Consider the following 25,567-nt stretch of genomic DNA (forward strand, 5'->3'; position numbering starts at 1 on the left):
CTTTGTGTTCACAGGATGCACCTGACAGCAGATGGACTAATTTATTCATTATACGGAGTGACACTGAGGGGTTGGTGGGTGATGAATGGTGTAGTCAATAGCAGCGCTGGAAAGATGCAGTGGTCAGGGTTCTGGGCGTCAAGTGAACAGATCAGTGCCAGGAATGTGTCCAATAAAAACCCAGGTCAGATTTCTATGGTGTGTCACCAAGTCACGCACACACTCACCCAGTCACACACACATTCACCCAGTCATTCACATACACCTGTGGACAGTTTCACACACTCACCCAGTCACTCACACATTCACCCAGTCACTCACACACTCACACCTGTGGACAGTTTCACACACTCACCCAGTCACTCACACATTCACCCAGTCACTCACACACTCACACCTGTGGACAGTTTCACACACTCACCCAGTCACTCACACATTCACCCAGTCACTCACACACTCACACCTGTGGACAGTTTCACACACTCACCCAGTCACTCACACATTCACCCAGTCACTCACATACTCACACCTGTAGACAGTTTCACACACTCACCCAGTCACTCACATACTCACACCTGTAGACAGTTTCACACACTCACCCAGTCACTCACACACTCACACCTGTAGACAGTTTCACACACTCACCCAGTCACTCACACACTCACACCTGTAGACAGTTTCACACACTCACCCAGTCACTCACACATTCACCCAGTCACTCACATACTCACACCTGTGGACAGTTTTACACACTCACCCAGTCATGCACACACTCAGCCAGTCACACACACACTCACTCAGTCACTCACACACTCACCCAGTCACCCACACACTCACACCTGTGGACAGTTTCACACACTCACCCAGTCACTCACACACTCAGCCAGTCACGCACACACTCACTCAGTCACTCACACACTCACCCAGTCACCCACACACTCACACCTGTGTAGTTTCACACACTCACCCAGCCACTCACACACTCACACCTGTAGAAAGTTTCACACACACACTCACCCAGTCACTCACACACTCACCAAGTCACTCACAGCTGTGGACAGTTTCACACACTCACACCTGTGGACAGTTTTACACACTCACCCAGTCACTCACACACTCACCAAGCCACTCACAACTGTGGACAGTTTCACACACTCACCCAGTCACTCACACACTCACACCTGAGGACTGTTTCACAGGCTCACTCCCTCACTCCGTCACACCGTCAGAGGAAACACTGTGGGGTGCCTGTGGATGTTGTGGTCCTGTTTGTGTGTCTGGACTATGTGGAGTCCGGGGCTGGATCTTTGAGTTCTGTGTGTGTGTGTGTGTTTGTGTGTGTGTGGACAGGTCGTCTGAAGGCTGTGAATTGGCTGTGAACAGGGGGCTGACGATGGCATGGGAGCATGTGCAGGGTTTTGGGAATGTGAGCTGAGCTGTCGGGACGGGAGGGAGTCTCTCTCGCTCCAAACCAGCAGGGGGTCCATCTGCTGACATGAACAACACTGATATCATTTCCCCTCGCACTCACACACTCAAACCGATCACACTCAGGGCCAGGACATTACAGAGCACAATTATATCTAGATGAATAATTACATTTGTATGCAGGGGCTGATTCTGTGGAAACGATGTCAGGTTTAAAGAATTCTGATCCAAACAAACACAATACAGATGAAAAAAATCAGCCATTAAATTAAAAAGCCATTAAATTAAAAGAAGTGTGTCCACATCAAAGTATCAACTTCTTGTAAGTGACTGTGTGAGTGTGTGAGTGACTGGGTGAGTGTGTGATATTATCTACAGGTTAAAGTGACTGGGTGAGTGTGAGTGGCTGGGTGAGTATGTGATATTATCTACAGGTTAAAGTGACTGGGTGAGTGTGTGATATTATTTACAGGTTAAAGTGACTGGGTGAGTGTGAGTGGCTGGGTGAGTATGTGATATTATCTACAGGTTAAAGTGACTGGGTGAGTGTGAGTGACTGGGTGAGTGTGTGATATTATCTACAGGTTAAAGTGACTGGGTGAGTGTGAGTGACTGGGTGAGTGTGTGATATTATCTACAGGTTAAAGTGACTGGGTGAGTGTGAGTGGCTGGGTTACTGTGTGATATTATCTACAGGTTAAAGTGACTGGGTGAGTGTGTGATATTATCTACAGGTTAAAGTGACTGGGTGAGTGTGAGTGACTGGGTGAGTGTGTGATATTATCTACAGGTTAAAGTGACTGGGTGAGTGTGAGTGACTGGGTGAGTGTGTGATATTATCTACGGGTTAAAGTGACTGGGTGAGTGTGAGTGACTGGGTGAGTGTGTGATATTTTCTACAAGTTAAAGTGACTGGGTGAGTGTGAGTGACTGGGTGAGTGTGTGATATTATCTACAGGTTAAAGTGACTGGGTGAGTGTGAGTGACTGGGTGAGTGTGTGATTTTATCTACATGTTACAGTGACTGGGTGAGTGTGTGATATTATCTACAGGTTAAAGTGACTGGGTGAGTGTGAGTGGCTGGGTTACTGTGTGATATTATCTACAGGTTAAAGTGACTGGGTGAGTGTGAGTGACTGGGTGAGTGTGTGATATTATCTACAGGTTAAAGTGACTGGGTGAGTGTGAGTGACTGGGTGAGTGTGTGATATTATCTACAGGTTAAAGTGACTGGGTGAGTGTGAGTGACTGGGTGAGTGTGTGATATTATCTACGGGTTAAAGTGACTGGGTGAGTGCGAGTGACTGGGTGAGTGTGTGATATTTTCTACAAGTTAAAGTGACTGGGTGAGTGTGAGTGACTGGGTGAGTGTGTGATATTTTCTACAGGTTAAAGTGACTGGGTGAGTGTGAGTGACTGGGTGAGTGTGAATGACTGGGTGAGTGTGTGATATTATCTACAGGTTAAAGTGACTGGGTGAATGTGAGTGACTGGGTGAGTGTGTGATATTATCTACAGGTTAAAGTGACTGGGTGAATGTGAGTGACTGGGTGAGTGTGTGATATTATTTACAGGTTAAAGTGACTGGGTGAGTGTGAGTGGCTGGGTGAGTATGTGATATTATCTACAGGTTAAAGTGACTGGGTGAGTGTGAGTGACTGGGTGAGTGTGTGATATTATCTACAGGTTAAAGTGACTGGGTGAGTGTGAGTGACTGGGTGAGTGTGTGATATTATCTACAGGTTAAAGTGACTGGGTGAGTGTGAGTGGCTGGGTTACTGTGTGATATTATCTACAGGTTAAAGTGACTGGGTGAGTGTGTGATATTATCTACAGGTTAAAGTGACTGGGTGAGTGTGAGTGACTGGGTGAGTGTGTGATATTATCTACAGGTTAAAGTGACTGGGTGAGTGTGAGTGACTGGGTGAGTGTGTGATATTATCTACGGGTTAAAGTGACTGGGTGAGTGTGAGTGACTGGGTGAGTGTGTGATATTTTCTACAAGTTAAAGTGACTGGGTGAGTGTGAGTGACTGGGTGAGTGTGTGATATTAACTACAGGTTAAAGTGACTGGGTGAGTGTGAGTGACTGGGTGAGTGTGTGATTTTATCTACATGTTACAGTGACTGGGTGAGTGTGTGATATTATCTACAGGTTAAAGTGACTGGGTGAGTGTGAGTGGCTGGGTTACTGTGTGATATTATCTACAGGTTAAAGTGACTGGGTGAGTGTGTGATATTATCTACAGGTTAAAGTGACTGGGTGAGTGTGAGTGACTGGGTGAGTGTGTGATATTATCTACAGGTTAAAGTGACTGGGTGAGTGTGAGTGACTGGGTGAGTGTGTGATATTATCTACGGGTTAAAGTGACTGGGTGAGTGCGAGTGACTGGGTGAGTGTGTGATATTTTCTACAAGTTAAAGTGACTGGGTGAGTGTGAGTGACTGGGTGAGTGTGTGATATTTTCTACGGGTTAAAGTGACTGGGTGAGTGTGAGTGACTGGGTGAGTGTGTGATATTTTCTACAGGTTAAAGTGACTGGGTGAGTGTGAGTGACTGGGTGAGTGTGAATGACTGGGTGAGTGTGTGATATTATCTACAGGTTAAAGTGACTGGGTGAATGTGAGTGACTGGGTGAGTGTGTGATATTATCTACAGGTTAAAGTGACTGGGTGAATGTGAGTGACTGGGTGAGTGTGTGATATTATTTACAGGTTAAAGTGACTGGGTGAGTGTGAGTGGCTGGGTGAGTATGTGATATTATCTACAGGTTAAAGTGACTGGGTGAGTGTGAGTGACTGGGTGAGTGTGTGATATTATCTACAGGTTAAAGTGACTGGGTGAGTGTGAGTGACTGGGTGAGTGTGTGATATTATCTACAGGTTAAAGTGACTGGGTGAGTGTGAGTGGCTGGGTTACTGTGTGATATTATCTACAGGTTAAAGTGACTGGGTGAGTGTGTGATATTATCTACAGGTTAAAGTGACTGGGTGAGTGTGAGTGACTGGGTGAGTGTGTGATATTATCTACAGGTTAAAGTGACTGGGTGAGTGTGAGTGACTGGGTGAGTGTGTGATATTATCTACGGGTTAAAGTGACTGGGTGAGTGTGAGTGACTGGGTGAGTGTGTGATATTTTCTACAAGTTAAAGTGACTGGGTGAGTGTGAGTGACGGGGTGAGTGTGTGATATTAACTACAGGTTAAAGTGACTGGGTGAGTGTGAGTGACTGGGTGAGTGTGTGATTTTATCTACATGTTACAGTGACTGGGTGAGTGTGTGATATTATCTACAGGTTAAAGTGACTGGGTGAGTGTGAGTGGCTGGGTTACTGTGTGATATTATCTACAGGTTAAAGTGACTGGGTGAGTGTGTGATATTATCTACAGGTTAAAGTGACTGGGTGAGTGTGAGTGACTGGGTGAGTGTGTGATATTATCTACAGGTTAAAGTGACTGGGTGAGTGTGTGATATTATCTACGGGTTAAAGTGACTGGGTGAGTGCGAGTGACTGGGTGAGTGTGTGATATTTTCTACAAGTTAAAGTGACTGGGTGAGTGTGAGTGACTGGGTGAGTGTGTGATATTTTCTACAGGTTAAAGTGACTGGGTGAGTGTGAATGACTGGGTGAGTGTGTGATATTATCTACAGGTTAAAGTGACTGGGTGAATGTGAGTGACTGGGTGAGTGTGTGATATTATCTACAGGTTAAAGTGACTGGGTGAATGTGAGTGACTGGGTGAGTGTGTGATATTATCTACAGGTTAAAGTGACTGGGTGAGTGTGAGTGACTGGGTGAGTGTGTGATTTTATCTACATGTTACAGTGACTGGGTGAGTGTGTGATATTATCTACAGGTTAAAGTGACTGGGTGAGTGTGAATGACTGGGTGAGTGTGTGATATTATCTACAGGTTAAAGTGACTGGGTGAATGTGTGATATTATCCACAGGTTAAAGTGACTGGGTGAATGTGAGTGACTGGGTGAGTGTGTGATTTTATCTACAGGTTAAAGTGACTGGGTGAGTGTGAGTGACTGGGTGAGTGTGTGATTTTATCTACAGGTTACAGTGACTGGGTGAGTGTGTGATATTATCTACAGGTTAAAGTGACTGGGTGAGTGTGAGTGACTAAGTGAGTGTGTGATATTATCTACAGGTTAAAGTGACTTGGTGAGTGTGAGTGACTGGGTGAATGTGTGATATTATCTACAGGTTAAAGTGACTGGGTGAGTGTGAGTGACTGGGTGAATGTGTGATATTATCTACAGGTTAAAGTGACTGGGTGAGTGTGAGTGACTGGGTGAGTGTGTGATATTATCTACAGGTTAAAGTGACTGGGTGAGTGTGAGTGACTGGGTGAATGTGAGTGACTGGGTGAGTGTGTGATGCCCTGTGACACATTGGTGGCTTATCCAGTGTTCCTGTGTTCTTTGATAGCCTCATGACTCTGATCGGGATGAAGCAGTTACAGATGATGAATGAATGAATGATTTGTGGACATTATTAAGTTGTCAAGGTAACCATAGTATGTCTATCCTCCAGTGTAGTCACATTAAAGACTAAAAAGGTAAAATGATCCATTTTGAGAGAAGCGTGTCATGCAGTGAATCCTCTGACGGAACGTGGGGATGTTTCCCTCCAAAGACGGCATTATCTCGGACAGTTTCATTGACCCACTTTCGGTTAATCCCCTTTTGATTCTTACTCATGCTCTTCAGAGAGTTGTAAAAGACCTCATTATTGCTCCAGAAGTTTAATTTGGGTGAAACAGAAAAAGTTTTGCACTGTTTTTGTAAGAATGAATTTGTCGTCACTATCTCCTACAACGTTTGTTCTGAATTAAGGGGCTTGGACATGCTATTTGTTCCTGTTTACTGCAATAACAGCATCTAATATCCTTAGAAGGCCTTCACCCTCTACGTCAGACAATTGCTGTGAGGATTCGATAGCATACAGCCACATAAACATTAATGAGATGAGGTACTGATGTTGGATCACTTAGTTCTGGATCAAAAACCAGTCACTACCCCAGAGAACACTCTACTGCTGCCCAATCCAGTCTATGGATGAAAACATTGAGAGTTGTGGCCTGAAGCTCCAAAGCATATGTCTAAGATGTGGGCACCTTCAAGGAGTTAACTTCCTCATTAGAAGAGGTGGCGACAAATTCCGTGACATGGTGTAGATAGCTTAGGCAGCAGGAAAATTGCACCAGCAGAGCATCTGAAATGAGACGACTCCAAATCCAACAGGGAACCTGACAGCTCAGGCCTTTTGCAGCCCACTCACAGAGAGGCGGCAGGTGTTCCGCTCTCCTTCCCACTGTCAATCAAACAGCTGTCAGTTCGCCTACGCACTGACGTCCTTTCATACAGCGGTGACTTGGATTGTCTCACGATTCATTTGCAAATGATTCAGTGATTCACTGAGTGATTCGATACAAATAATTATGACCTGTAGTTACACAATGTGAATTGCGATGGCAGAAAATGCATTTATATTTATGGCATTTACAGCATGCTAGCAATGTAGGGATGTAGCTTTAGGAGTCTTTCCCAAGGAGTTTTACAGGTGTTCTGTTGGGAATGGAACTTCTGCATTGAGGCTGTGGTGTTAGCGCTATGCTACAATGAGCCAATTGCATATTGCCGCCATTTGCCTGGAGTTAAGTTTGTGTTTTCGACTGAAATACTTGGGAGAACTGTGGACAAATCAATGAGCAGCAAACTGACAAAAGCAACAGCGAAGTGGAGAGGTCTAGTTCCTTTCAAGAGCTCCAACTGTGCCAAGAGTCTATGAGCTACGAACAAGAGGCATGAGATTGAGAAAGACTGGGTGTGGCTACAACCACAGAGGAGTTCAGCTAATGGAGGTGGTTTTGCTTTAATATCCAGGCACTGGCCAAGTTTTTATAACATCAACTAGCGCTCAGTTTGGCAGGTTTGCAGAGTACACCTGACGGCCAGATGGGAGCATATGTATATTTAATATATTTAAATATCTATATATAGACAGCTAATTTGCATAATGTCTCAATGATTTGACTGGACACAGGAAAACCACAGGTAGAATGGCTGAGATAGGAAGATTTCTGTACGATAGAAATGCTGTTTATGATCCACTGCAGCGCTGAGAATGACCCACCACATAAGAGTGTACCTGCCCTGTGGTGGTCCTGTGAGGGTCCTGACCATAGAAGAACCAGGTGAAGGAGCTTACAATGGATGCAGAGCAACAGATGGACCACAGTCTGGTGTTGTTCGGGTTTTGTTAGGTAGCCAGACAACTTAAGCCCAGTCTTAAACATTAGAATCGTTTAACCAAGCCAACCACCCCACCTCCCGCCGTGTCTCATGTTGTCAGTCATGGTGCACTGACTTTGACAGAACTGGTTCACTCTGGGTTCAGCTCACTGAAGCATGTCCGCACAACTCACATCATTCCACTTCCACCTTAAATCTCCATCAGCTTGGAAACTGTACTTACAGACGTGCTGTGGCTGTAAGGAGAAGGAGTGTTGTCCAATTAATGATGGATTTCTATAAGGGAGATACCATGATTAATAAGCTGCTGCCGTCTATGATGAAGACTAGGGTTCAGTTCCCTGCTTGGGTAAGCAGCCCACACAAAACCTGCGAGATCTTAGGCAAGACCACCTTAAATTTAATCATTCTTACATGACGTGCTGTTGTTTTTGTGTCTGGAACAGAATTTGCGTGGCACACACACACACACACACACACACACACATACATTCACTACCTGCTGCCTACACCTCTCCAATCCTCCTCCATGTGTTAGTCATTTCAGTATTACACAGCTTTACAGGATTACCACAGCTTTCCTTCTCGCCGGGCTTCCTCCACACTCTACTGCCCTACAGAGCGTCCACTCTGCTGTGATCACTCCTCAGAGATCACCAGGCCGGGGGAGTGTGTATTTCCACACTACACTCATGTGTAGATGTCTGGACCTGGACTGTATATGAAGCATCTTTGAAGTATATACATTAATGTGTATTTATGCATGAACAACTTATTTAAAAATACATATAACCGTCATTTCATTTCAACAGGAGTTTACACATAATAATACAATATTAAATTGTAATTACATAGCGTCTGCGTCTGTCCATTTGCATCGCTGGACCCGCGTTTATGTGAGAGCGCAAAGATGAGGTTAAAACAGACACAACGTCTAAAAAACGAAGGAAACGAGAACGGAGAAAAAAGAGAACAGAGCGTAAACGGCTAAAAACCAGAGCTTCTGCTCCTCGCTCCTCACTGCTGTGCGCTCGGGGTCGGGGTGTACAGCGAGCGGCTCGTTATCATTTAAAGAAACAGGTGCTGAAAGTTGCTGTTCTGAACAGGGCTGTTTAGACAGGGGGAGAACACTGCTATTTCTTTTGATCCTTGTGGTGTTTTGACCAAAGCAGGTCAAAGCAGGTGGAAAAGGTTGAGAATATATCCCCTTCAATGTTGCCATTTCTTCTGCGCCGACTGCATTGTGAGGAATATCTTTTACCCAGTACGGTCAGCTCTATTGCACACAAATGTGAAGTCTGATCCCAAAGGCTTTCACTTTCACCAGCGTTGCCAGAAAGTCTGAATATCCCTGTATTTCCGGATTGTTATGAAGGATTCAGTGGAGTCTCCTAAAATATGTGACTGGATAAAGCTGTGTATTCTGTACTCAGTTCTGCTGGAGCATTAGGATTTCATTTCTTTTAGGAAAGACAGAAGCTTGGAACTGCTGGGTTCCTGTGATGGTAGATGCTGGATGCTACTGTTCTATAAATAGCTTCATATTTAAGATGCTTTTAGACCTGTTACTGTTTTTCCTCAAGCTGTGTTTACATCTACTTGAGCTTTTGTTTAATTAAAGTAACAGTCCTTTTATTCCAGGACAGTTTCTGGCCCTTGTAGCCGCCTCTGGTTATAGCAGCCAATTAGGACCACGAGGACCAAGACTTAATGTGCCTCCGGCTGAGCACTGTGGGGAAATCTGAGTTAAAGTCCTTTTTCTCATTAAATATAGAACTGCACACAGACATCATTGAGCTTCGGGTTTATCCACTGAGAAGGCAACTCACTTGAATTTTATCCAACTTTATGGTGGCGAGCTAACATAAGTCTGTTTATGACATGAAGCTTACAGTTATATTTACATCATTTTGCAGGCACTTTATAGCAACGACCCATCTAATCGTGTTACACAGGTGATTAATGCAGCATTAGGAATCTTGCCCAAGGCCTCATAGTTATTCCCTGCATGGGGCACTGGTCTAAGTCTTGGTCCTCCTGGTCCTAATGGGCTGCTTTAACCAGAGGCGGCTACAGGAGCCAGAAACTGTCCTGGAATAGACTGTTACTTTAATTAAACAATAGCTCAAGTAGATGTAAACACAGCTTGAGGTAGATTTATAGATCAGCAGCATCCAGCTTCTACCTGAATAGTGCTACATGTTCAGTAATAGTTGAACTGCAACAGGCAACACACTGTCGCTGAGTAAGATCCCCAAAATTACATTACTTATATCTGTAACATGAGACTCTGATGACTGTCTCTGACGACTAAAAGATCAGCAACACTCAAAAGTCAAAGTCTGTCATTGAGTTTTTTTTATCTTAAAAAAATAAAAATGGTTTGAATTTACTGACCCCTGATATCCCCATTAGTAGAAACATTGGTCGCAAATGATGTCAGGGCCATAAAACACAAGCTGTCTGCTTGTGGGGTTGTTTGCGTTGCCATGGTTACACCTCTGTCACTCACCCCCTGCAGCCTGAAATACAGAGCCCTGTGAGGAATAGACTTGAATTGTTCCTCTAAATTGCCAAATTACTTTTTTTTTTTTTTCATGTCGAAACTCACCCTTGTTCCTGGCGTGTGTAAAGAGAGGGGTCAGTGGAATTCTCGACCAATGAGAGGGACCCCTGGGGTAGCTCTGGCCTTTTGAAGGCGATAGAAAAGATCTCCACCTTTAGACACATTTCTAAATTGGATTTTGTGTGACGGGTCTCTTTTCTTTCTCGAAGCAAATGTCGTCTGATCCCATTATGCTTACAAACCACGGTCGCCCTCGGAGAACCATTCTTCAGTGCTGGGAAATCAAAGAGACGGAGTTCTATAAAAGCACATCACTTCATCTGTCTTTTCTGGACATTCTGGAAACTCTCTGCATCTGGTTTTATGTTTATGTGGCATTATATATTCACAGGGCTCTTATTATGACAGGATGACTCTTAAACTAGACTCTTATGAGGAACATTGATCTGATTCATCTGCCAATTCAACAGTTTATATTCCCTAATGTTTATATCCCAGAGTTTTGAGTTCCAGTTGACTTGAGAGGTCTTGTTTTGTTGCCAGATAGAGAGAAAAACAACCCTGTTCTTATGTAACATTTACACATAAGGCTTTCAGGGTGTAGCCTGAGGTACACACAGTTGATCATAGTTTTGTTATTATTGATGTGGTCTTGTAGGTCTGTTCTCCCTGTGTCTGTGTGGGTTTTATGCTCACCCGGAGGGTCAGCTGGGCTTTCATGGGTTCATGACCAGATGTAAACCGATGTGGCACCACTGGAGATGAAACTCAGCAGTCAGTGAAACACACCACGATCACATTACAGTTCATCCACCAGCAGATGGCCTTTTTCTGGTTTCAGCTATGTGAGAAATGCTGACTCAGCATTTTTTTTATGTATTTATTTTTTAAATCAGATTTATTTCAGTTTAATTAAGCCACAGGTTTTACATTTCATTTCTGAATGGAATTATTGTATTTTCTGAAAGCATCCCTCTCCTTATTTTTTTTTTCTCTTTCTGTGAGAGGAGGAATAAAAGCCTCAGGGTCTGGAGCGTGAGTTATGCCCACATCGTCTCAGCAACAAAAGTGTGTGTGTGATTTGTATAAGGGAAATTATATAACCTGTTAAAAGACGACCAGTCACTTTAAGAAACAAGCTGGAAACACACCAGGGACAGAGTGCCGCAGAGGAAGTGGGGAGGGGGGAGTGGGGTGTTGGGGGGTGGCAGCAGAAGTGAAAAGCAAATTCAGGGAATTAAAAACGCAAAGACTAGCAACAAATCCTGCTATAAAGCACTTAATGTCATTTTTCTAGGACAGTTGTGAATTTAATACAATTGCAGTTGACCTCCACAGCTATTGTTCCTAATGACAGTACACCGTGTGAATAAAAGTTTAAACACCCAACTGAAATTAAAGTTAACAACATTTAGATCCTAAAATTATTCAGTGGAGCTGCATCACTCCAGAGAATGCAGTTCCACTGCTCCACAGCCCCATGCAGGGAGACTGCTGGCTTTGAGAATGGTGACCAGGCTTATTAGCATCTTGTGTTAGCATATGCTAATGCTTTTCTATATACATTTGGCCGCTAAAAAGCTGCATCAGAACATACCCGATGCACGTGTAGCACGTGTATTAATTTCCAGTAATGTAAAGACAAATGAAGGGTAAACAGAACACATAAGCATATTATTATTCGACTGTGACCTGCTTTTACCTCCATTTTGCTGAAAAGGTCAATGGCCTGAAGCATGCAGGTTTATTTTAGAACAGATGTTCACCCCCCCTGGGAAAGTTCTGGTGCTCAGATCAAAGCAGTGTAAAAGAGAAAGTCTCTCATCTGCTGCAGTATGTTACGTATGAGCCACTGTTTCCCAGCCACTGAAGAAGATCCCAAAAGGTGGCTGTGAACAGCATAAAAAAAAGAGCTTCTGTCTTCCACCCGGAGAACAAGCACTAAAAATAAAAACACAGGGTACAAGATGTGGGAATAAAGGAGGCTGCATCTGTGCATTTTGGTTTTTGGGGTTCTATTTCTGGCTTCTTATACAATTCTGAATCTTTATGTTTTGGTATGTGCACTAGACCTGAGCGTGGCGATGGCTACTCTGGGTAAAAGCAGTTACACCGAGGCCTTTATATGGATATTTAGACATAATTATGTAGTATTTAATGTGGTTATAGTTATGGTTACGTAGAACAAAAAATTATGCTGAAAACAAAATGAGACTTTGAATTTACTTATTTATTTTTACGTCAACACTTTGGTTTAAAAATATTAAGTAAACGTAAAGTCTCATTTTTTAAAATGTAAACTACTGGTGTATTTGTGCATTATATTGTTAGATTTTAGAGAGATTAGACTCTTCAGATGTTTTATATCACTACATTAATTATTTAAATTCAATAAAATATACGATTACTGCAATCAATACGTTGCTATGATTTGCCCTAATCATTAATGATAAAATCACATAGTTGCCACTCAGCAGTCGCCTTTTATGAACCAGTAACTTATTTCTTCTACGTAATTGCTCTAAATGTAGCTTTAATAGCGAAAAAATAGAGCTTTGTCAGTTTTTTTTTTTTTTTTTTGTATTTTCAGCAACTGCAGTTTAGCCATATTTACTTCATTCATTGACGTGGACTGTGTTTTAGCACCGCACGAGACTCGGGGCGGCGCTAAGCTTCGCTTCAGAGGGGGGACGTGTTCGGAAAATAAAGAATAAAACCACATATTCGCATGTATCTACCGTGTAAATTACGGGGAAGGTCTTACAATAATTAAGAATAATTATGTCGTTTTGACACGGGTCTGTCTGCCTAAAAAGCACAATGTCTCAGCTCGTTTTTAATTCTACTTCCCCCATAACACGAAATGGACTAGCCCGAGAGAGAAAAGGGAATGGCGAAAATCATAACGGAACTAAAGTCAAGGAGAGTTCAGGGAAACAAATCGTTTCAAATGAGACGCTGAAAATTCGCTGTTTTTTTTAAAACGTTCGGGATAAATATGACAAAGGTACTGCTCGTATTTACTCCTACTTTTTTGTAGTACTGCTGCGCAATTCTGGTGAAGAAATCCTGTGTTGGTTTCTTTAAAGTTGGTTTCTCCTGGTTTGGAACTGAATGGGTCTTTTGAAGCGATTTCTTACTTGTTTGTTTTTCCCATTTTGCTGCTGTTATTCTTTTTTTTTCTTTGCTGCATTCAGCTTTAGAATCTAAACTCGCTTCACACTGAAACAGAAACTTGTAAAAAAAAAATCAGGGGATTTCTTTTTTGGGGTTTTTATGCTGTTATCTTACTCATTTGCTGATCTTATCATTGCTTTTCAGAGCTACTTCATAAGGTCACATGTTGTTTAGGTGCTAGAGAATGTATCCTGAGTGAATGAGAAGTCAGCACCAAAAACACATCCCAACAGCCAGAGCTTCATACGTTAAAAACCCAAGGAATCAATCAGATTTGTTCACAGGCAGAGCTTTAATGAAGGAGAAGGTGTAGAGATGTCTTGATCGTCTTAGTGTTTAGGGTTTTAATCAGAGGAGGATGTAAGTGAAAATAAATGCACATCGTATCCAGGTAATCATTATTAAATATAGGTTGTTTATTGGTTAAGCTCAATATATTTATGCAGACAGTATTCTTTCCCCCCAATTAATTAATTAATTAATTGTCTGTAAGCACTTCTCCAGTTCAGGTTTGTGGTTGGTCCTACCTGGAATCACAGGGCGACACACACTCACACACACACACACCTATGGACACTTTTGAGTCCCAATTTACCTATCAACGTGTTTTTGGAGCATGGAAAACTGGAGCCCAATGCATTCAATTTTTGTGAGAAAATTGCCTATTTTTCATTGCAATTATATATTTTTAAGCAGCTACTTTGGTTGACTGCTTATACCATACTTAAATGGTCATGAATACTGTCATTAATGTGTTTGTGTGTGTATATGTATATATCTACACGACTGGTGTGTGAATTCTTTCACCTTCACTTTCTCGCTCGCATATTCACATGCTCACACTCTTTCACACAGGAAGTATTGCGCCTTCCTGTGGCTAGTTTAGTGGCATACATTAATGTCTGTGTACATTTTTTAATATTCCAGGCAAACTTCCACTCAGAGGAAAGGTTAGTAAAGGTCAGATGGGGCCAGAATAGTACACTGCAGTGGGTGCTTTAGCCATGGGGCCTGGTTTTATTAAATGTGCAAGACATTTCTGTAGCATTTTCATCTCTTCAGAATCACAGCAGTGAGTCTGGAGACCTGCGGGAGTCAACCAGTGTAGTGCTGATATGTAGATAACGTGGATACATGGCCTGTCATTACATGGCAATGACTGTGTCATATTTTGGATAGAGGGGTGGACGAAGCCCCCAGCACTGGGCTGTGGATGAGTGGAACTTGGTCCTCTGGAGAGATGGGATACATTTGGGCTGAGCTGGATTGTTGTGTTTTGAGCTCAGTCGTTGTCTTGTGGCTGAATGCAGTCAACTCCTCACAGACTCAGATGACCATAACTTGACTCCAAAGCAAAGGTTGAGCTGAGCCATGAATGTCTTAGCTGTTGGTTATTTGTCGCTTCTTGTGCGTCCTTTTGAAATAATATTCAAGGCAGCATGTGCAAATAAGCATGCATGACGTATGGCATGTCATACCTAGTCCACCCTTTGACTTTCCTCTGACCTCTAGGGCATGGCTGGGGTCTTGTTAAGGACTCTTACCCACCTGTAAAGCCAGAACATGCTGGAACCGTCCTCTCCCCGAAGTCGAGCCCAATGAGAAACGGGATCTTCTAATTCCAGGATGAAGAACCAAAAACCTTACTTCTAATTAACACCAGCAAGTTCTCCAGAGAAGGACTGTTCCCAGCCCTTACAGATAACAGGAAAGCATGAACTGTTCATTCAGTTGTGTGACAATCCACACTGATTATCTAACTCTTGCTAGAGCATAATTTAGTGCTTTTCAAGATAACATCTAAGTTATCAAAAACAGAAATCTTCAAGCCACTGCTGGTTCAGGTTTTTGTCACTCAGAACTGCTGACCCACAGTGGGTTGAGCTCTCCTGGAATTTCTCATGAGATTTACCACTTCCCTTTTCATACCAGTAAACCAAACTGCTATAAGATCACTTGAGCAAAAGAACACTCATAGTGATGGTGAAGATATTACTCAGGAACCTCAATCTATGCCTGTATCTAGACTGACCTTCTGATGGTTGTCAACCTGAAACGATCCTCCTGTAGTTTGTGGACCATCTGTAGTTTAATTTTGGTTGGTCACCTACCTCACGCTGGACTTACGGTCAAAAAAACGTTTTGACCGTTTCCCATTCCGTAACAGTCACCCCGGACCACTTTAAGAACACTTGTGTGTGAAAAAGTGGAACAATGATGGAGACTCTGCAGCTCCCAGCGCTGCAAGTCCAGGCTCCTGGGGACTGGGAAGAAGATGGCTCGAGTGGAACAACCAGCGGAGATCAACTATTCCCACCCAGCACTCCTCCCAGCCCCTCGATTATCCCAGCTTCTAGCCCCTCACTACGCCGCAAACGCTTCAAGATGCGGCGCATGAAAAATGTCCAGAGCGAGAGGGAGACATCTGAGGTTGGTTCTCCTGGACGATCCTCTTCCAAGGAGTACCTCCAACTCCCCTCCATCGAGATCACGCCGTCCAGCGATGAGGACGCTGCCTGGTCCAACTGCTCCACACCCAGCGCATCACCACGACGCAAACGCTTCCTCCTGCGCAAGTGGCTCCGAGGTGGCGACAAGAAGGATGCCAGCAGCGAGAGCAGGTCGGTATGACCGAACATCGGGACAGGCCGGCAGAACCCTGCACCCCAATCCCATCCACCTTCCACCACCATACTTCCCTGCATTTCCCAAATCCTGGCATTCCAGTCCTCACCTTCAGGAAATCTCTCAGATTAGGTCTGAGAGCTGTGGCTGATGTTGTTAGATGTTACTCTGACTTGCCATTTGCCTGTTCTTTTGCTCATTCGTTTTCCAACATATCCACCTTATTTGGAAAATACCTCTTGTTCCATTGCTTTGTGTGTGAGATGTGCTGTTCGTTATTTTAGCTTTGTTCATCTGAAGCAATTGGCTGTGACAGCACTCTCAACACAGCATAGTCAGTATGTCGAAATGGTCAGCTTTTACCACATCCTCAGGGTGTCACCAAGTGTGAGGAGGATGTTATATAAAGAGACTTATTTAACTCGGAAACAACACTAAGTCATATATTTACCTTCAAAATATAGCTTTAAAATCACTGTGATGCTCCACTGATGAGCTCTAATAGTGAGAACAGAGCCTCTGTCATTGCTACTCTGGGTTCAGCACTGAAGAAACAGCAATGTATAAATCCAGAGGTTGTTACCAAAGCGGATGTAGATTAAAAACAAGTTTATCCAGTTATCTCAGAGAAAAAAAAAAAAGAATAGCGATTGGAATTCAGGAAAATAAGTTGGACAGCTTGCAGTTCTTTTTCCTTCGCCAGTTCACCATGTGTGTTTAGAGTGTGGGAGGAGACCAGAGCACCTGGAGGAAACCCACGCAGACACTGGGAGAACACTCTCCTCACAGACTGTAACTCAAGGTAGGGTCTGAACCCTGGAGCTCTGGGGTTCCATGTTTCCTTTGGACAGTGGTGATATCTCAAACATCCCCCCTTCAGACTTGTTCTTAGGAACATCTGCGATCGGTCAGCCTCAGAAGTCCCAGGGGTGTATCACAGACACAGATCAGGAATTCACCTACTCTGTACTTTCCTAGTTTTGAATAGTCCAGCCTCTTGCAACAGCAGAAGTGCAGAGAGACGAGAGACATTGTGGAGCCCTGTTTGCGACAGGCTTCGGCTGATGTGAGAAGCCCACGTGAGCCTGGGCCTGTTTGCTCTCTGGGGACTGATGTCCCTGTGGTGACATTTAGAACGTGGCGAGGTTGCGCACTGCGGCCGCTGGGCTCTTCAGGGGAGCGGCTGGCGTGCCATGAAATATTTATCGCCCCGCTGCCTTCGGAGGAGCTTTGGCTTTAAAAATAAAACAACAAACCCTAAGAACAAGTCCTGAAACCCAGTATCTGTCCCTTTTCCATTGATTATTAAGGGTTGGATTTCAAATTACGAGCAAGGCTGGTTTGTTTATAGACACAGCGGAAGCCATGAACTGGGTTGATTTGGAGTTTTAGCAAAATATCCACACATCCTTTTACCGCTCTAGGGTCAGGGTTCTGGGGCTGTGGAAGGTAAACTTCCCTTTAGCTTCGCTGTGCCATGTCTTTAGGGGAATTCTTTTTCTGACGAGCACAAACTGTATGTTAGTTTTACTTGGCTGTCTCAGGGCTGAAGGCAGGTTTCGTTTTTGGACTCTGACAATGTGTGTTGTCCCACTTTGGCACTTTGATTTGTTGAGTATATTTAAACATGCATGACTTCTTCCAGAGTGCTTTGCAGTCTACAAGTAACTTGCAGGCGGTAACTGAAGTTACTCTACATTTAGAGTTTGTGTTCAAAGCTCAGGGAACAATCCCACATTTCCATCAGCTATAGGACTATATTTGGTGCTTGTTTGGTTTTCCGTGGGAAGTAATGAATTAACAAAGTCTTGGAACGGATAACGGCAAAATACAGGCACCAACACAGGCACCACTTTAACTTGTTTTTTGTTATTTAATGTGACAGCCTTCTAAAAGGATAAAGCCTAGTTGACGACGCCCGTTTTCAGCGCCTGTTCCTTTAAATGATAATGAGCCTTTCTCTGTTTACCCCGACCCTGAGCGCACAGCACTGACGAGCGAGGAGCTCTGATTATTAGCCATTTTTGCTCAGTTCTCTTTCTTCTCCGTTCTCATTTTATCCCATTTTCTAACTTAGGCCACACACAGAAAACCGACTGGGTCGTCTTGTTTCACAGTTTGAAGGCTGGTGGGCTCCAGAGCCCCAAATCCGTGTGGACATGCGCTGAACAAGAGATGACTTTTCAAAATCTGTGCCCTTTAAATTCCACCGAATTGTCATTGTCAGTGTTTGAGATGTAAACAAATCCATTCACAGTGTTTTAATGTGACGTTGTTCCTTGTTGAAACTTTACAGTGTTTGTGACAGGACCCAGACCTCACCAAGTCTACAGAACTTTAATTCGCTGCCCCCTGCTGATTGCACTGGTGTGGAACAAAGTATAAATGGCTCTCTGAGATACATACACTGACACAAAGTAAACCTAACTGTAACTCTGCATGCTCCAGGCACATTTTTACAGCTCCACTGAGCCCCTAGAACCGACAGGGAATGCTTTTTCTGGCAATCACTTTTTTTTCTTCTCTGTTACAGCAGCCAGCAAAGCAGCCTCCAGAGCAGCCACGAAGATGACACCACAAGGTACCTGACCCCTAATGTCCGCGAGGAGAGGTCAGTATTGCTGTTATATTTATAGAAATATATTACTAACTCTTATTGAGATAGGTGTGGTTTCCAGAGCAGGGAATTGAACCCCTAGTCTGCCTCAAAATCCACCAGTGTCCAGTGTCCAGCATTCACCTGGACGATGCGACTGCAGCTACATTGACCACACATCAGCTGTGAGGTAGGGAGGGGATGATTAGGAGGCCACAAATGACCACAGTGTTAGATTAAATCAGATGTCAAGGTAACACCTTAACTGCTTTTCAGGAAACACACATGGACTGTAATGATATCAGAGACAAGACCTTGGTTCTTTGTCTCATCCAAAACACAGTGGCCTTTATTCAGTACACTGTCCCTGACACTGCGCTCACACCACTTCCAACAGCTTCCCTATAGGTCTCTCATCCTGTTATCATCAGTGGATTTGCATGTAGGGGGTGGTCAGGTGCTAGGGCAAGTCTGTGAGAGCGGGCATCACCGACAGACTCTCTGTTTTTGTGTCTGTAATGACTTTATTATTAAATATTTATGTAATATTTACTCTGTCATTCCCCATTCTCCCAGCAACTGTTCTTTGTTGATATATTGCTAGTATTGTTACCCTGAGGGGCATTTGCAAGGTCTGTGTGGATTCACAGTTTAAATATTAAAATGTATTTTATAGGTACAGTGTCCAAACACAGTGCTGATCACATGATGGTGTTGTTTGGTATGTCCACTAGAGGGCTGTATTTAATCAGAGCCCAGAGAATACCACAGCTTTCTCTCTCTTCACAAAGATGGGGGAATACTGCATTGATATGTTATAGGTTTGAATTGTATTCTGGGCGTAACACTACACAGCTTTATCCTACAACTGCCTTTACTACATTGTTCTAAATATTTTATATTAGTGTGTTATATACATTTTCAATCATTGAGTAACAAACAACTTATAAGACATTAATAAATAGTTATGACATGTTAATAAATACGGTGATGGTGAGTTGTCCATCAGATAAACTATGACATACCTGACCCTCAACATAACTGATTCCTGTGTCATGTTTTTTTTTCTGGTTTCTTATTGGTTGCTGTTGACAACTTAATTTTCGGTGATATCCCGAGATAATGAAAGTGTTCTGGATCCTAAAGGACTGCAACCTTCAGGTTCAGGACGTCGACTCCTGAATGCTTCTGCAGTCTGCAATGCTCTATTCGTATTTTCTGTCTTTATTTTAAAATTGCTTTTGGAAACGGCACCGTTTATTAAGCCTAAATATGCAAATCAGATAAATATAAACTATGTTAGGATGTGTTTGTATTAATTGAACAGAGCTAAAAATTTTACGCCGTAACGTGGAGTAACAGCCACCAGTCTTCTTCTGACATCTGTTAAAAAAATCTTCTCATCAGGCTCCGGGTCGAGGCAAGAACAAAGTCGGTTATGAGCCCAGGGACAGTTCTGACAGGAGTGTGTGGGACTTGCTAACTGGTTTATTGTTAGTCCACTTTCGCCCTACTCTTCAGTGCTCAAGGCCACCACAGAGCAGGTATGATGTGGGTGGTGGGTCATTCTCAGCGCTGCAGTGACATTGACGTGGTGGTGATGGTGTGATAGTGTGTGTTGTGTTGGGGTGAGTGGATCAGATACAGCAGTGAGTCCTATTGAGTCTCTTACGTTCTCTCTGATTCTTTTCACCGTTGAGTCTCTTTTCTGAGTCGTAGGGTTTGTACCTTTTTGTGTTCTGTTCATTCTGTTTCTCCAAGTTTTGTGTCAAGGCCGTTGTGATGAATAACAGTGTCGTCCCTCTCACGTGCAGCTCGCCTCCTGCTCCACCAACGTTTCGTTATTGTCCTGTTTTTGTGGAGTGGATGACGCTGGTTCCTGACGTTCTCTCCGTTGTTCTGAGCTACAACTTCATAAAGAGAAATGTGTCTCAATAGAGAGAGAGAGAGCAAGAGAGAGAGAGAGAGAGCAAGAGAGCAGGTGCTGGGAATGTTTACTCCAGCAGTTTTTCTGGCAAAAATATTGGGCCCTGGTTTTTAGCTGTGTTCTGTGTTTCTGGTGGAAGATGTTTTACATCCTGCAGGTCACATAGGTTCATGCTGCCTGCTCACTCTCAGGCTTTATTACAGTGCGTACTACAGTGTTTATGACCGTGTTTATAACGCATGAATTACAGTGCCACTCATTAAAAAGAACATAAGGAAGCCGAGGGTTTCCAGAGTAGTGTGTCCACCTCAGGGCGATGTCGGTAGGTGCTGAGATTTCTTTCCTTCCTTCTGAGTTTAGTTTGAATTTAGATTTCCTTAGATTAGGTTTCCTTCGAACTTCCTTTTTTTATATTTTTTATTTGTTTTTTTAACTCTTTTTAATAATCAACTCTCTGTATATGTCTCTTTCTCTTTCTCTTAGTCTCTCTGTTTCTCTGGGTATGTGCTGTTCATTAATTATCTGCTGACTGCTGAGTGCATGAGAGAGAGAGAGAGAGAGAGAGAGAGAGAGAGAGAGAGAGAGAGAGAGAGAAAGCAGGCCCAGTGCAGGTGGAACACAGAGCCTTAACAAAAAAAAAAAAAAAGAAAAGAAATAGGTCGGTACACAGACAGAGAGAGGGAGGGAGGTGTTAGAAGTAAAGCGAGTGAAGGAAAGGAGGGGTAGAGAGAGAGAGAGAGAGAGAGAGGCAGGTGTTGTAAAATGAGGAGCTCCAGTGTAAGTGTGTTAGTGTTGGAAGAAGCGTGAGAGCGGTGCATCATGGTCCAGAGTCGGGGGCTCGGGGGTCTCTCCTGTACGTCCCCGGTCAAACTCACCTGTCACCCCCGAGTGTCCACTCTCAGGAAGAGGCTACACTTCCGCAGGGAACAGTGAGTAAACCTCTCTCTCTCTCTCTCTCTCTCTCTCTCACACACTCTCTCTCTCTCTCTCTTTCTTCTGGCAGTTTGAGGCTACATCTGTAACATCAGCATCGGCTAAAACCTCATATCTCCTAGAAAAAAGTGGCTTAATGGTCACTTTCTTTGTGTTAAATACTATATTATGTTCCAGATCATTCTTGACAACGTCTCTGTGAGTTTATCCTGAAATGTACACATCAAACAGTGGAGATACAAGGTTTTCACAGACAGCTCTGCAATCTCTGTAAACATTGCTCTTTAAATCCCTGCTGAAAACCACGTATCTCCAGAATATTACCTTTACAGGAGAAGGGAAAAACCCTTCATTTTCAATGGAAGTCGATGTAAAAAGATTTTATTCCAAGTAATTTTGGAGCATTTCTATTGGTCCATCCCCCATGTCCTTTCAGACCCATAGCACTGAACAAGCTTGTGATGAGAAGATGAGGGTCTCTCCATTTTGTATCCTATGACTTACTGAATAATCTCAGGAGTGTCTCCTGAAAGATAGATGGCAGGAGTGGACGACTGGACGTTACGTAAAGGAAAGGTGGCCTCTGGACTTGTATTAAATTATACAGTATCCTGTGCTTCTGGTCACTCTTTGTGTGATGGGCTTTTACTGATGCTCTACAGATGCTTGTGTCATTAGCACTTCACTTTTACATGTGATTAACCTTATTGAATCGGCTTGAAACTCACTTACTCACTCACTCACATATACCTTCACTCATTCAGAGGAGCTGTAGATGACAAAAGCAAGTCTCTGTGGATCGTACTGGACACTAAACAGTACGGATTTTAAAAGACTAATCCCAGGGTGTGTACAGTGTGTACTAAATATAATTGTCAATTTATATATTTGTGGATGTTCAGGCGAATTTCTGGCAACCCGGCCTGAAACATCAGCCTTAACCCTAATCCTATCTGTGAACTCCCCAAATAAATATAAATAAATAAATAAAATTAAATAATCAACTTGTTGTCTGAGCGCTAACTGTAGCCCAAGCGTAAGTTTTGTGATTGGGTAATGCTCGCACAAATATCATAGTAGTGCCAACAGTGGATGTGAGGATGCTTAGTGAATGTAAAATATGTATGGATTATGATGAAACATAGCACAGATATATTTGCGCTCATTAGTGGAGTTCTACGCCTATAAACGTAAACTACAGTGAACTTGTGAGGACTTCCCCCTCTTATGGACATTTGGAAATAAAGACTTGACCCAAGCTCACTTTTAGCTGGTCGTTTTTGCACTAGCACAACTCCCCGTGCAAAATGGAGCCTGTGACATCACAAAGCCCTGTCCCTAACGGCAACCGCAGTCTTTGAAAACCACAACAACACGGGCGACAAATTTAGACGCTGTTTACTCATTGTGTATTCACATGTTGTTTTTGTTTTTTGGACCGAACACGGCTCCAAGCCCCTGTTTTCCTTGTCGCACCTTTGGCTTTCGCTGGAGATTTTCAGTGGCCACCGCCCCAAGGAGCGTTTGACCCTCTTCACACCACCTCAGGGTAATGTTACAACCTGCTGTCGTGGGTCACACAATAGCATATGTGAAAGCTGTTGTAACTTCACCGGCAAGTTTGTGCTGGAGCTCTGCGTTCAGTGATGATTGACAGATCTCTCTGGCCAATCAGCAGTCTGCAAGGTTTACACGTCACCATTTAGTACCTACTCGGCCTGGCTGGAAACGCACACGAGCAGACACTAAAAAAGCAGCCAGGTTTGGACAGTGGAAAAGCAAAAGAGCCGAGCCGAGCCGAGTCAAGTTCCCGGCAGCGGAAAAGTGGCAGGGGTTTAATTTTGGTCTGGTCAGGACCAGTATTGGACATCTTTGGCTTTGAAATCTCTGGTCCGTCCATTCTCACTGACCTCTTCTAAATCAGTGAGTGGGAACAGGTCTGACCTGGACAGTCTTCTACTGTGGGGCACATGTGTAAAAGTGCAACTCCAGGTAATGTTCTGACCTGATTCACTGGACGATGACCACTGTTCACATACAAGGAATAAAACAGCTCAGGAATATCAGAGGTTTTCAGAGTGTGTGATGTCCAGCAGCCGATTGAAGGCTGGACGCTCAGACGGTGTCCAGCTGAAGAATCTGACACTGGCTCAGAGATGAATAAGTAATACAGCTTCTGGGGAACTTGAGGCAACACCAACCACTCGTGACTGCATGAATATATTTAAGGTCCAGCGGGACGTGTGTGTGTGTGTGTGTGTTTGTGTCCATTACAGTTCTACAGCGGTGGGCTCATCCCTGCAAACTCTCTGTATATATTTTTTTGCAGACTCATCTTCCATGTCCCACTATTTGTTGAGTGCTTTGCATGTCCTAAAGTTTGTAGACACCCCATTGTAATAACTAGGCACTGTCCAGCATGAGCCTAAGGTCTCCATGCCCAATGCCAGTGGTCAGATAGAAGGGTATCCAAAGAGTTCCCTGTAGAATACAACCTCTTATTGCCTCTTAAAGCCTACGAATGGACAGATGTCCATAAATATTTGGACACGGTACCATTACCTTTGAACTGTGCCTGTTGTGTGTGTGCGTGTGTGTGTGTGTGAAGGTAACGTCCAGTTCACAGATGGCCCCTGGTGTGGTGTCCAGAACCACATCCTTTTATCTCTCCCTCCATCTGTCTTCTGCAGAACTCCTCCCAGCGGGAGAGCGGAGGGCTTCAACAGTGGGATGTCATGTTCTGCTGTTCCATGTAGACACACACACACACTCTCTCTCTCACCATAATCCTACCTGCAGGTGAGGGAGGCTCTCCCTTGTTTTTGCTCTGTTCGGATCAGCAGCATCATCGTAACCTTTGCTTCTGTGTGAGGGAAAGTGCTGAGGTGGCGCCGTTGAAGTTCAGCTGGTCTCTCGCTGCAGTGATTAATGACTTTCCTTCACAGTGATCCTCGGGAGCAGCGGGAGAATGCGGAAGAGTCCGGATCACTTCAGTTCTGAAGATCCTTGGGCTGTTTTTTTTTTCCTTTTCCATAACGTAGAAATGCATTTTTATGACTTTTGTTGTCCTCTTATTTAATTATGAAATTTAAAACGTATGAATAATTTAATTCTGGAATTTACTTTTAATTATTTACTATTTTAAAACATGGCTCTGTCACAGCTCCAGGGACCTGGAGGTTGTGGGTTCGAGCCCCGCGGCAGGTGACGGTCTGTGAGGGGTTCGGTGTTCCCCCTGTGTCCGCGTGGGCTTCCTCCGGGTGCTCCGGTTTCATCCCACATTGGTAGGTGGATTGGCGTAGGTGTGTGTGTTTGAGTGAATGTGTGAGTGTGTGTCGCCCTGCAAAGGACTGGCGTCCCCTCCAGGGTGTGTTCCTGGTTTGCGTCCCATGATTCCAGGTAGGCTCTGGACCCGCCGTGACCCTGAACTGGATAAGAGTTATAGGCAATGTATGAATGAATGAATGAACCGCAGAAAACTGAACGTTCTGATACAAGAGGCCAGCTGTATTTTGTGAAGCTGGAGTGAGCGTGACCTAAACAAACCAGACACAGCATTCACAAGGCATTTCTGATGAGGAGAGTCGAGGCCTCTAACTCAGGCCTCTAACTCCACCCATCTCTGGCAGGATGTGGTTTTTAAGGTGGTGTAAAATCTGAGCATTGCTAATCTTTAATCTGTAAATCTTTTGTTTTCTTGTCAGAGTAATGTAAGGATTCCACACGGCGACATCACTGTAATCACAGTTTAAGTCAATGTTTCTTCTGCGGACTGGAAACCAAGGAACTGGGCACGGCTCTGGCTTTCGTGTTTTTGTATTTGCAGCAGAGTGGGGTTGAAGGTAGTGTCTCTGCCACAGTACTTCATGGTGATGTGATGCTGGGTTTGAATCTCACCTCCTGCGAGGAGTGTGGGGTGTTCTCCGGATGTCCAAACACACATGAGTGGCTGTACAAAAGTGTATGAATGTGCGAGTGAGTTTATCTCATTTTTTTTTCTGTGTGTGTGTGTGTGTGTGTGTGTGTGAAAATGTCCACACCACAGGGGTGAG

General features: G+C 43.8%; 1 protein-coding gene across 4 annotated transcripts in view; it reads left to right on the top strand.

Moving 5' to 3' along the window:
* The first annotated feature begins 13,216 nt into the window (after positions 1-13,216).
* gramd1ba (GRAM domain containing 1Ba) overlaps positions 13,217-25,567 on the top strand; it is a 58,685-nt gene continuing 46,334 nt past the window's right edge. For 2 of the 4 annotated variants that reach the window (XM_066650636.1, XM_066650637.1), the window contains exons 1-2: positions 15,649-16,055; positions 18,596-18,670. In XM_066650636.1, coding sequence (XP_066506733.1) covers positions 15,649-16,055; positions 18,596-18,670 — 482 coding nt within the window. Of the gene's footprint in view, positions 13,265-15,648; positions 16,056-18,592; positions 18,671-21,405; positions 21,512-25,567 lie in introns of those variants that run through there. The other 2 variants (XM_066650639.1, XM_066650640.1) reach the window with 2 other exon arrangements.

This window comes from Hoplias malabaricus, chromosome 18 (genome assembly GCF_029633855.1).
Source record: "Hoplias malabaricus isolate fHopMal1 chromosome 18, fHopMal1.hap1, whole genome shotgun sequence".
Lineage (NCBI taxonomy): Eukaryota > Metazoa > Chordata > Actinopteri > Characiformes > Erythrinidae > Hoplias > Hoplias malabaricus.